This window comes from Diceros bicornis, chromosome 9 (assembly GCF_020826845.1).
Source record: "Diceros bicornis minor isolate mBicDic1 chromosome 9, mDicBic1.mat.cur, whole genome shotgun sequence".
NCBI classification, from domain to species: Eukaryota; Metazoa; Chordata; class Mammalia; order Perissodactyla; family Rhinocerotidae; genus Diceros; species Diceros bicornis.
In genome coordinates this window covers 87,238,135-87,251,406 of record NC_080748.1, presented here as the reverse complement: position 1 = coordinate 87,251,406, position 13,272 = coordinate 87,238,135, and the positions used below count along the sequence as shown (strand labels likewise).

Here is a 13,272-nt window from a genome sequence, read left to right as displayed (position 1 = left end):
GCAGAATTTGGCTGGAGAAGAGAAAACCGACAGTGCAGAGAGGAAACCTCCAGGCGAAAGCCAATCCTGCCCCAAGACTGAAGTGGCTGCAGTAAGTGGGCCACAAGAAGCCCACGGCCTCGAGGGAGAGTCTCCAGGCAGTCAGTGAGGGGCGTGGAGGAGGCAAGAGTTAAAGCTACAAATTCCAGCAGGGCAGAGGAAAAGGAGAGGAACGGGTGCAGCTGACGGGGAGGGTTCTTTTTGTGCCAGGAGCAGAGGATAAGTCGCCAGGATCTGAAATTCCAGGGAGACCCCAAGTTCTCTGGGGGTGAGGGGGACTTGACATCAGCGATCACCCAGCTACAGCTGTCCTTCCCCCAAGATAAGCAAATCCGGGCTCAAATGGACAGCGCAGGTTAACTTCCTCAGCTCCTCTCTTTGGTCGGATTTGGCCGTCTCCAGTCTCTCCCAGCTCTGAAATGCCAGGATTCTCCAGCTCCTCTGCAGTAGCACCTCCCTCGGCCTCCCTCACACGGCATCAGAGCCCAACTCTTCAGAGAGTCAGTACACATCAACACTTCCATCCACCTCCTGCGCCACGCTGGACCCGGGTGTCAACCCAACATGGAATCATTCACCCTATCATCCTCCCCCCACTCCACACAGCACCCCGAGGGAAGTGCCTCTGCTCATGCCGAAACGTGAGGTCCCGCGTGCCCACCGGATTCAGTATCTCTCAGTCCCCAGAGCCACAGCCCTTCCTAGAAAGGCGCAGATCCAGCCACAGCATCTTCTTCTAGCCCATCCTCTGACTGCGTCCTCCAGGCACCACTTTAAATCTCGGCTTTTCTGCCAGAAAAATATCAAATTTATTCTAGAATAGGCACAAATGCAAAACTGCCTCGAAGAAAACATAACATGGTTCCAAAACAATTTTTAAATATTTGCTTATGTCCCACTTTCTGGAGTTTCTGTGGCAGATTTGCACTGGGTTAGCTGTGTGCGGTGTGTACTGCCTTCTCTCGCTGCTGAACAGTGGAGGGTAAGACTGCTCACCGGGGCCTGCTGGGGACACGGCGAGGCAGTGACCAGAGGACACACAACAGCAGGCTAGGATCCAATTCATCAGTAAGTCGCTCCCCAGGAGAACATGATTTCACCTTCACTATAATGACAAAGGCTGGACCAACCAGAGGGCTGCCCTGAGCGCTTCTCTCCTGAACCAAAGCCGAAGCCATGTTTACCTGCCCCACGGCCACCCTCACCTGGCCACAGCCCCTGACAGGGAAGCCCCGGGTGCCAGGGCTGCATCAACCCAACCCCATTCTAGCAGGCCCTGCCCCAGGGCAAGTCCCTGCTGCCCACCACCCACTTTACTCCTCTGAACTGTGCCAAGGGAAGCTGGAGGTGGGCAGGGCAGAGACCTGTCTGCAGGAAGACTGGAGGAGAGGCAGGGAGCAGGGCCGGAACAAGCCGTGTGGTCCCCAGGCGCTCACGGCAGAGCAGCATCCCCCCTGCACGCCGCCTCTGGCGGCCTGCCTACTTCACTCCTGAGCTCAGGCTCTAACAAGGAGCTGATCCCTCGGCCGCACGAGGAGTAGGGTCTCCCTCAGAGCTCTGATCACACCAACCACTCATGGCCAAGAAGTATGCCCCGAGGCCCAGGTGCAGATCCCTCAGAGCCTCATGCTTACTCTCTAGAACCCATCCAAGTGCTTCCTGGGCCAGCCGAGGGCATGACACGTTACATCCTTTACTCTTCACTACCCGAGAGGAAGGCAATCCATTACCCTCATCTTACAGATGAGTAACTGAGCCCCGAGGTGGTCACACCACCAGGCAGAGGCAGAGCTGGGACCCGCAGCCAGGCAGTGCAGGTCCCCTCGGACCACTGCCTTTGTCCTGACGTGGAAATCGCTTCCAGGGAAACTCCCACAGTCCTGCGGCCTCGCGCGCACTCGGGCGCCGCCCGCCACTCCAGAATGGTGGGGAGTCCAGCCTGCGGCCTCTCCTGGGAACAGCACAACCAGAGGTGGAGTGACTTTCTGCTCATCTAGGATATTTATTTTATGAGCTAATTTTTAAAATAATAACACACTAACCTGACTTCTCTACTGGGAAAGTTGTTGCAGGACACTGTTCTCCCTTCAGAAAGAACCCAAGTCTCGTCCTAACAAAAACTGACTCATCCGAGGCTGGGAGCTGGAACAGGATGGCGCTCTGCGCGGGGCCCAAGGTCTGGAGGCCGCAGGGGGCCCAGGCAGGCAGTGGACGGCAGGGGACGGACAGCTCCACTGCACGATGCACTGTGACAAGGGCAGCCCCATCTCCCACCATCAGCCCTTTCTCTTCCCAGGGGAGAAGGACTCAAAAATACAGACTAAGCCGAGTTTCCAGGACCACGGTCCACACGCTATCAACACATCACTCAAACAACAGCCTGCGACGTGGGGAGGACAGAGTCACCATCATCACACGAGAGGTCGGGGCCTACAGTCATTCAAGAAACCCACCCCACAGAAACCCACCACTTATCCTTTGCCCCAAAATGAGATCTGCTCTCGAAGCCCCCACGGAAGCCCCTTTACAGTCTGTTAAGGAAAAAAGGGGTTATATCCACGGGAGGAAGGTGTCCCTGGTAGTCCCCGCTTCTGGCCTGGAAGTGCTCTGCTAACATAAGGCGACAGGCCAGGATTTCAAAGTTGCAAAACCCCGTGAGATTGTTTAATTCTGTGACTTCCCTCCGACCCACACTGCGTGTGTGCTGGGGGAGGGGCATGTCAGGGCATCACAAAACGAGGGTGAAACACCCCATAACACACAGTCATCCTCACCTACAGGCTGCTTATCTGGACAATATTAAGGCAAACATTTGTCTTTAACACTGCACATTATTTCAAACAGGTACCTAAATTTTAAAAAAGACAGATTTCAAAAGAAGTGCTAGAGCAACAGTGTCCTCCAAGAATAAACAGCTTCTTCATCTGGGTCACTCTAAAAGACACCAGACCAAAGAGGGGTACGATCTTGTAACTGATGCCAAACTCAGCCCTGAAACAAATCCAGAGGTTAAATTCTCACGTAAACATCTCCCTTTTCACCCTTCTTCCTGCAAAATAGGATTAAGGTTCTATCAACACAGGATGCCTAAAATATTTTCACTCAAATCCTGAGTTTTCTGAAAAGCAAATAAAACAATAGAAAAATAAGCCCACACTAGGTGCTCCAAGTCATTAATGCTTTCAAGCAGAGGAAGTACGATATTGTGCAATAGTTGAAAAGATCCGACAGGCTATACTTATGCTGTGCTGTAACCGCTGACCCAGGAAGTCACGAGGGTGCGGACGACCATCGTGAACCTGGGCCTCCCAGAATCGATGACACTGAATAGAGACGAACACAACACACCACCAAGCAATGACGGAAGAACACCTAGACTGCCCAAAAACGACCTGTATTTCACGTTACAACTCAAGGTGTGTTCTCTGTGGGTCCCACGGAGCTGATGTTATAGTTACAACTCCTGCTGCAGCACAAAAGCAAACCTAACGTTGACATCCTAACACTCTGCCGAGAAATTACAAAGGTTTACTCTTAACCTACAGGGATGCAAATCAGCAGGAAATAAACACCTGAACAGAAAAACGAGCACAGGATATGTTCATCAACTCACAAAGAATAATACTGTTTTAAAACAAAAATATTCAACTTCTAAATCAAAAACTGCAAACTGAAACAAAACGCAATTTAAAACTTCAGCTATCAAATGGAACAAGTTTTATGGGTTTTTAAATTGTTATTATCGAACTCAATGTTGAAAAGGGAACGTTAAAATGGGCTCCCTTCTACAATCAGATGGAAGTAAGTGTAAATGGTGCAGTCATTCTGGAAAGTCACCTGATGATGTCTCACAGACACGGTGCATACGTGTGCTTGCCGTCCACGCATGCCCATGCGCACCCAGGCACGTCCACGAGTATCCACGCGGAGCTACCCTCCCAAGAATCTATCCTAGGATGTCACCAGGGATCTGTGCAAATCTGAGATTTCATGGGAAACCACCGGAGTCCTCCCGGGGCCGGGGACCACGGCACAGCCGCCCAGTGAACAGGGGATCTGCTGAATCAGCTGTGCTCGCCACTCCCTGCAGGAGGCCAGCGGCGCCCCGGACTCTCGGTCCCCACGAGCCTGCGCTCCACGAGCTCAGCAGCACGGTCACTCACTGTCTGCACTTCTCAGCACCAGTCGACACCAGCTGGATTTGTTATTAGAAGCCTGGAAAAAACTGCAGACAATCTAGAGGCTGCCTTCAGTGCCTTTAAAGGTCTTCTGTGCTCTCCACCCCTCTAGAGAAATCAGAACTGGACATTATGGGTACGGTTTACGCAGGAAACTCAAACAGGTGGACCAGTACGCCAGGAAAGGGCTTCACCCTATAGCCAAAGGACTGGGGAGCAAGCAGACATTGGTTTCAATTTAAAATGACATGTGCGGGTATGTATCCTTTTCGCTATTTCCCATTTTAACTGTTTCTCGGTAACTGACCATCCACAATCCTCCCACGTCAAATAAACGCGCAGCTGCTAAAAATAACGCGGCAGAAAAAAATGACTGACCTGGGGAAATAACATGTTCAAGAGAAAAGGAAGAGGAGACATGGACACACAGAACACTTACATCTTGTAGAGCACGCCGTCATCAGACGTGACTAAATAAAAACACAACAGGAATATACACAAATCCCGACAACTCCTCCAATACCGGCTCACAGAGACTTTCTTCTTTTTACCATTCTGGAACTTTCTAGCTGTTGTACAACTAACATTACTTTTACAATCAGAAGAAATATTACTCGAACTCCTTCAGTAATTCAAACTTTTTTCTTGTGGAAATTCTGCTACATGGATGACCCCATGACTATGACAGAGAAGCTTGCTGGTGTGACAGGAGGGCCTTCAATAAAGACAAAACTCGGGCCGGTCCCGTGGCTTAGCAGTTAAGTGCACACGCTCCGCTGCTGGCGGCCCGGGTTCGGATCCCGGGTGTGCACCGACGCACTGCTTCTCCGGCCGTGCCGAGGCCGCGTCCCACACACAGCAACTAGAAGGATGTGCAACTATGACATACAACTATCTACTGGGGCTTTGGGGGGAAAAAAGGGAGGAGGATTGGCATTAGATGTTAGCTCAGAGCCGGTCTTCCTCAGCAAAAAGAGGAGGATTAGCACGGATATTAGCTCAGGGCTGATCTTCCTCAGAAAAAAAGACAAAAGACAAAACTCGGTTTAGGCTGAGCACAGACAGCAGGACACAGGACAACCCGGGAATGACCAATTGCTCCGCGGAAGAACCACGCAGGCGGCCAGCACACCTGTCACATGGGCAGGGGAGGCCGAGCTGGGGGCCTGGTCACCACCCGCCAGCGCTGCTCGCTGTCTCCTTCCCTCGGGCCCTCGCTGACGGGAGGTCACGGAGCAGGCCTCAGGGGCACGGCGCGAGCACGTGCCTTAAGAGTGCTGCACTGCAGAGTCTGAGGATGCACAGCGGTTTCCTTCCCTCAAACCTGAGTTCCCTCCACAACTGGACTGTGCAAAATCAGGATGCTGATGAGCAGGGTCCTAGGTTCAAGCAACAGACTCTGACAGGAAGAGGGGGACGCGCATCTGGAGCACACCGAGGAGCCAACGCCGGCCTCTGCGTTCAAGTCCCGATGCAGAGTCGGGTCTGCAGAGTCCCAGCCGGTCAGCAAGTACTGACCGATGGCCCCGACTCCCTCCCAGCCCCAGGCTGTTCACAGCCGACACTCTAACATGATAACCATCTGAGTCAGAAGGCGCCTGGGGAGCCCCACCTCTGATCCGGCAACAACCCCCACGTCCCAGGTGACACGTCCCAGAGGCCTGGCCCTCTCGCCCTCAGCAAGGACCCCCGGTGGCGCCACCTCTGACCCCCCGTGTCCCTCCTAACAGTACACAAGACGGCACGCAAGAGAAGCCAGGGTCCAACTCCAAATGAGAGCTTTCCAATCGTTCTACACAGAAAAATAACATAATTCTTCAGATATCAAAAGAGAAGAGGTTGTGAGGGTGGCTGTGTGAGGAAAATGCCCCAGAAGCCGCAGGGGTGCAGGCTGGGTACACACCACAGGTGGGTCTCCACCTGCCTCACAGCCACGCCGGAGACAGCACCTTCACACACCACGGCACAGAGCAAGAGAACTGGCTCTACGAGGAAAAACACCCCTTCCATCTTCTGAATTTTATACCAGGTGTTCGTATAATACTTCTTTTAAAGCAAGATGTTTTAGGGCAACACTTTTTTTTCCCCCCCCAAAGCCCCAGTAGATAGTTGTATGTCATAGTTGCACAGCCTTCTAGTTGCTGTATGTGGGACGCGGCCTCAGCATGGCCGGAGAAGCAGTGCATTGGTGTGCGCCGGGGATCCGAACCCAGAGCGCGCGCACTTAACTGCTAAGCCACGGGGCCAGCCCAGGGCAACACTTTTAATTAAGCTGTAATTTTCTGCTCTTTATTACCATCTCAGAGTTTCTCCAATTTCATCCCATGTAGAAAAAAATGAACTCAAACAGTTGTAAAAGCTTGGCCAGCGTCACAGCCTTCTTCCCTGTCTATACCTGAGTGGGCTCAACTCCTACCCTCTTCCTCTGCTGTGAAGTCGGGACACTGCCCCCGGAACTCGCGGCGCCGAGACTGAGGGAAACGGCAGCCCCGTGCTCTAGCGGGTCTGTGTCTTCAGCCCTGACCCCGCCCCCGAGGTCCAGGTTTGCAAATACTCAGCACGAGTACTGTCAGACCAGCTCGCCCCTCTCCTGATGGTATTACCCCAGGCCACAGATATCATCCCTCAAAAGCTGCGATATGACGCACGTTTTTGGTTGCCAGCTCTCAATACTACAATTTAGGGATTTTCCCACAAACTCACAGAACACAAAGTGGAATCACAGAGCAGCTTCCAAAACTGAGGCCTGTGAACTCGCCACAGTTACGGCCACCTCCTCCCCGGGAACATCCAGAGCACTGCCCCTTAACTTACACGGCCACCTCCTCTCCCGGGAGCGTCCAGGGCACTGCCCCTTAACTTACACGGCCACCTCCTCTCCCGGGAGTGTCCAGGGCACTGCCCCTTAACTTACACGGCCACCTCCTCTCCCGGGAGTGTGAGGGCACTGCCCCTTAACTTACACGGCCACCTCCTCTCCCGGGAGCGTCCAGGACACTGCCCCTTAACTTACACGGCCACCTCCTCTCCCGGGAGCGTCCAGGACACTGCCCCTTAACTTACACGGTCACCTCCTCTCCCAGGAGTGTACAGGGCACTGGCCCTTAACTTACACGGTCACCTCCTCTCCCGGGAGCGTCCAGGGCACTGGCCCTTAACTTACACGGTCACCTCCTCTCCCGGGAGCGTCCAGGGCACTGCCACTTAACTTACACGGCCACCTCCTCTCCCGGGAGTGTCCAGGGCACTGCCACTTAACTTACACGGCCACCTCCTCTCCCGGGAGTGTCCAGGGCACTGCCCCTTAACTTACACGGTCACTTCCTCTCCCGGGAGTGTCCAGGGCACTGCCCCCCTCTCAGCATCTTCCTCCCACACGGACGTCCGTCCTTTGGCTGAGTGTGCAGTCTGTGGGGACTCACTGGCCGTGGGCGCAGGCTGCCCTTCTGCTCTCACACCTGCAGCCTGGAGGGGCCAGGCGGGCCCAGGATGATTGCCGCAGCCTGCACCCTCGCCTGGCTGTCTCTGGCACCAGCACGAGTCATCTCACAGATCCACCGTCACCTTCCATTCTTCACAAACCGTCCCGGCCCGGGACAGGGACGAGACCAGGATCCTCCCAGGGGGACAGGGCCATGCGAGCTGCTCCTCCTCGGGCAAGGGCGCGTGAGGAACCCGACCAGGAGCTGGGGACAGGCTCTGCCTGTGACCTTGAGAACGCCCGAGACCTCTCTGAGCCGCACCCCCACCCACGGCCCCTCCCGGCTCCAGTTCCAGAAGAGCCTGGGCCACCATGCAGGCTGTTCTCTCACCCACAACTCTCACAGCACACGCTGCTCACGGGGCTGCAGGCTTGACAGGGACGGTGGGAGGGCAGCCCGGGGCCAGGGCAGACGCGCACGCACGAGTGCACACACACTGTGTCAGACGCCCTTCACTTCCTACACAGCTGCAATTTTTCATCGGTGAGTATGCCTCTAATAATGACAATTCTTATGTTTTCTTTCAAGCTGGCTTTACCTCAGGAGTCGTCCTCGGTGCCAAAGACGTGACTGCACCCAGCGAGGCCGACCTGCCCGGTGGTGTTCTGTCCGTGGGGCCACGGTCGGCACGATGTAAATTCACAGGCACCTAGGTGTATAAGTCAATAAGACAATGAACTACATTTGTCACCTACCAGGGTGTCAAGACCGTGATGGAGGAAATGGCCCCAGATGTGGAAGCACAGACCTACGCAGCTCCAGGACAGTGACTGGAACGCGGGCCACCACGGCCTGTGCCCTGCCTAGATTCTCTTCACGACTGTGGAAAAACCCTCCAGAATGCACGTCTAGGATGGTCTCTGAGCCTCAGGCACGAGAGCAGAGGGACAGTCTGCGGCGGGCCTGGTCCCCTGCGGGCGCTGACGGGACACCTCTACGGTGGTTCTCTTCCAGGCTACACTGAGCCCCAGGGTGTCGGCAAATGAGAGTGGTGGCGGCCTCGCGGCTGTCGAGGGACCAGGAAGGGACCACTGTCCCTGTGTGGGCCAGTCCCCCAGCAAGGAAATTCCTGCCCCAAACGCCAACAGCAGCCAATCAATTCTCTTAGGTTAAACTTCTGGAAGTCACCCCCAAACTGTTGCTAGTGGTCACTTGGGGAGCGATGGGGCCTGCGGCTCTATAACCTCCACTCCGTGTCCTTCCGTGCCGGCCGCATCCTTCCCTTCCTGCTTCCTCCCCCTCCACCCCACGTGTGGATACTGAATTCGAATTTCTACCACTTGGATTTTTCACCTCGAGCATGTACCAACTTAATCCAAATCAGTGAATGCTGAAGGAAAGAGGGAAGGCTGACTCCCGAGCCGGCTCCTGCCCCAGCCTCCAGGCCGGCTTCCCCAAGACACGTAGGAGCGGGCATCTGGGGTTGGTCAGCACCACACCTCCCCAGGCAGCATCTCCCCTCTACGAGGACCAGAGTAAAACCAGAGAAGCAGGACAGACACTCGCCCCAGGGCGCCTCACGCGCCCGCTCATTCTGTGGCGCACCTCCAGGGGAAGGAACGCACTTTTAAAATGAAATATTAGCTACAAACCACCAAAGACTCAGGCTTATTTTCACATCTGCTGGAAACTGTGGGGGCTTTTTGAAACAAAGGAATCACGGCGTTTTGTCTAGATACTTTTGTAAAAATACACAAACACTTATTTCTGATCTAGACACAGAAGATGTAAGGTGTGCAGTCAGTGCCAGTGCCATGCTCGCCCGCCCGCACACCCACTGGGCTCGCTGCCTCGCCCTCCGATCTCAGCAAAGACGGCGCTGCTCCTGAGAGACCCAGCCGGCCCGAGCCTGTCTGCTGTCCGCGCCCGCAAGCTCCTTGAGTGTGGCCGGCCCCGCCGCTCCCTGTGCGGCACAGGCGCTCCACAGCAGCAGAGCACAGACGCAGGGATGGCCACACCCCCCCCACCTTCCTCCGTTCCCACTCCAAGAAGCAAGGTGGGCAACACATGGGAACCAGGGGCCTGGCTCGTCCGGGGTTCTAACCAAGACAGGACGGGGGACACTCCCAGTCCTCCTGGGAGACCAGACGACATCGGGCCCTTCGACCAAAGACACAGTCCAGCGGATCTGCCTGCGACGGCCATCCGAGCCCAGGTGCCTGCCCACTGGCCCTTGCTGCGGTCCCGCTCACCTGTCAGGATGGCCCTCGCTGCCCCACCTGCCACCCCTCCCCAGCCCAGCCCACCACCCTCTCCCCCAAGGGGCTGCTCTTGCCTTTAAAACCCGTGCACACCCACCACCCCATCACCATCAACCGGCTTGCTCCCGTCCAGCCATTCCCCTGGCTGTGTCCCCTGCACCTCCACAGGAAGCTGCCATTCGCCTCATCCTCTTCACCAAAGTCTGCCTGGTTGACACCTCACTGGTCCCCTAAGTTTGTCCTCCTCCGCTGTGACCCCCAGAGCTAACTCCAGCCCCCTCCAGCCTCCCCAGCCCCCAACAGCCTTCCACGGAACCCCCAGAGCTCTGGCTGACGCCCGTCAACCCCAGGGGCTTGGCTCCCACCTATGCTTACGGGCTTGATCTCACACCTAAGATCAAACTGGAACGCCAGAGCTGAGATTAACCACGGCTGCTTCCCCGCCAACCCTGGCTGCCAAAATCATCCTTCCAAACCCAAATGTCACACCCCCACTTAAAAAACTTAAGGCAGCCTGAGGAAAGGCCAAATGCCTGGTGGAACCTGGTTCCAGCCACACCTGGTGTCGCCAGCTCTCAGGACAGGGAAGGCCTCTCAACTCCGCTCGCCCCATGATGGTTCTCAGCCCACACTACCCGGTTATCATCGCTGCGCCCAACCCTCCACAGGGTCACCAACTCACATGATGATGATCCAACACCAGATGCGGGGGAACCACCCCACCATCAAGCCCTGGGGTGGCCTGCAGGAAGTGACCCCGAAGAAGATCGTTCACAAGTCCTTCCCCTGCAACCAGGCGGCAGCAGCCTCGACTGTCTTTACCTCCCAGGCCAACGAGGAATCACAGGGCCTCCCAGCAAGGAGTCTCTCCCTCTCCTCCAGTCAGGTAATAAAAGAGGGCAGATAACTCGCTTCCCTGAAACTCGCACCCCAGGACTGCAGACTAACAGGCTTGGGGGCCAGCAGCGCCCTCTGAAGGATGCGACTGCGCGTGGCCACCTGCCTTGCATCTTGGGAGAAACACACCACAGAACTGGGCACCACCATCAACAAATGCAACGAGAGACGATAAACCACCTCAATCACACACAGATTACGACTCTCCCTTAACGGACACCACACAGGGTGCAAGTGTGTGTTCACACACACCCTCCACCAAACCAAAGCCAGCGCCTAAGGTGAGGGCCTGCCGGACGGTCGGTGAGAGCGAGGGGCGCCCTCTGGCACCTTCAGAGAACATTAAACCCCCGGAACTGATGGGAAGGCTGACATGGTCACTCGGTCCCCAGATACGGACACATCTTCACCACCTCTGGCTGTGGTTCAGGTAGACGCAGCTCCTCGGAGCTGTATGTACAACCCTGTGCAATACACAAGCAAATGGCCTCTCTTCGCTAATGTTTACAGAGCAATGCATTCCGAGACACTAAAGGGTGCAGCGGGGTTTCAGGGAATTTAACTGATCTTACCAAGTGTAGTCAAGAACCACATGAGCCATTAAATAGACCCTGTTTTTGCACCTAAAAGCCTATTTGTTGGAACAGATTTAAAAATTCAGTATATTCTCTAGTTTCACGACAAATACAAAGCAAGCTAAAGTAGAATTTTTCACCACATTTCATTAATCACCAAGTTTCATTTTTTGAGACAAAGGGAGCCAAAACAAGTGCTCAGCACTGGACGGACCCAGGCTGAACTAACTCCCCATACTCTGCACGCAGGGGCTCGGCAGTGGGGATGCGACCAGCGCCTGACCCAGGCCCCATCCCAGCGACTGAGGGGTCTGTCCTGCAACAAGACAGAGTCCACATCCAGTCTGAGAGGACTCGAGGCCAGTGTGTCACGGATGCTGACACGATGTCTGTCACCGGGGCTCAGATGCAAACCCAGGTGTGGAAGGAGGCCCACACCCGCGCCAAGCACCAGCTGCCCCGACGGTTCCCCCCCCCCCCCCCCCCCGCGCCGCCGCACTTGCTCTCGACACCGACAGCAGACCCCGCCGCCGGCACGGTGTCACTCTCAACCGCAGCGGGAAAACCACAGAACGCGGCGCCAACGGCCGTCTGTGCACGAGGCGGGCATACTTACATCTTTGGCCATGTTACCAGATCCGTGAAATCGATGCTATAACTGTCCACCCTCCAGAGAAGAAAAGTGATTTTTCTGGTAAGAAGGAAGGAAAAACAAGAAATGAGTAAGAACGAGAAAACAAGTTAACACAATATCAACCCTTCCCGCGGCACCCCCACCCCGGCTGCCCCTCCAGGGTGCTGGGCCTTCCGTTCCAACCACAGCCCCGCCTCAGAGCGCCGCTGGCAAAAGCAGCCCGACGCTGGGATTTTAAGTCATCCCGGCGGACGGAGGCACATCCAACACCAGGATGCCCGGCGATGCCCGGGCGCCCCAGCCGCGGCCGTGCTCCCCGGACGCCCACACAAAGGCCCTGCGCCCCCGCCTGGCACACGGCCGGCCCCCAGGACGCAGGGCACCGCTCACCCCGCGCCGGAGGGGACCCGCGCCCCGCGCAGTGCGCGCCCCGGGGCGCCCGCCCGCCCGTCCGCCCGCCGCCCCCCGCCCGCGCCCCCGCGGCCGACCGCGCCGCTGACAGGTGGGCTTCCGGGGTCCCGCGCGCCGGTCACTAGGCCGCGGCCGCCCCCGCGCGCCCCGGAACCGGCAGTCGGGGCAGCGCCGCCCCCGGACCCCGGACCCCGGACCCCTGCGCTCGGCCGACCCCGACCCAGACCGGCCCCGACCCGACCGCGCCGGACGCGGCGCGGCGGCTCCGCCTGGAGGCCCCGCCCGGACCCCGGCCCCGACCCCGCGGCCGGGTCATCTGGGGGCCCGCGGGCGGGCGGGGGGCGCAGGGGTCCGGGGACGCGGACCGGGACCGTCGTGTCGGGGTGCGCCCGCGTGCGCCCTCGGGACCCGGCCGCGCGGCCTGCCCGCCGCACCTGGCTCGCGGGCGCGGACTCGGCGGGCGCGGGAGCGGTCCGGGCGGCTCCGGCCGCGGGGTCCCTGCCCGGCCGGGGTCCTGCCCTGCGAGGCGCCGGCGCGGGGCTCACCCTGGAGGGAGCGTCGGGCGGCGTGACGTGCGCGGCGCGGTGACGTGGGCGCGGGCCCGGCTCCCGCAGCGCGCCTGCGCGCCTTTTCGCGCCTTCGGCTCCCTCCTCCTCCTCGCCCTCCGCCTCCCGCCGGTGCGGCCCGCGCTCGCGCCCCGAGGGGGATGGGCGGCGCGTGCGCGTGTGCGCGGTGCGTGCGCGCGGGCGGGCGGAGGGGGGCCCCGGCGTGGGACGCGGCGGTGCGCGCGCGGGTGCGCACGCGGGGGAGGGGTCCGGGTGTGGACGCTTGTGTGTGCTGCACACGCGGAGGAGA

The 13,272-nt window shown here is 57.6% G+C and overlaps 1 protein-coding gene across 3 annotated transcripts in view; it reads right to left on the bottom strand.

Moving 5' to 3' along the window:
• The window catches only part of TFDP1 (transcription factor Dp-1), a 45,291-nt gene extending 32,311 nt beyond the window's left edge, over window positions 1-12,980 (bottom strand). The window contains exons 1-3 of one of the 3 annotated variants that reach the window (XM_058548547.1): window positions 12,963-12,980; window positions 11,989-12,063; window positions 8,238-8,348 (exon numbers count right to left, since the gene is read on the bottom strand). In XM_058548547.1, the coding sequence (XP_058404530.1) occupies window positions 8,238-8,348; window positions 11,989-12,000 (123 nt within the window). In that variant the 5' untranslated portion in view covers window positions 12,001-12,063; window positions 12,963-12,980. Of the gene's footprint in view, window positions 1-8,237; window positions 8,349-11,988; window positions 12,064-12,851; window positions 12,928-12,962 lie in introns of those variants that run through there. The other 2 variants (XM_058548546.1, XM_058548548.1) reach the window with 2 other exon arrangements.
• Between the last annotated feature and the right edge of the window lie 292 nt (window positions 12,981-13,272).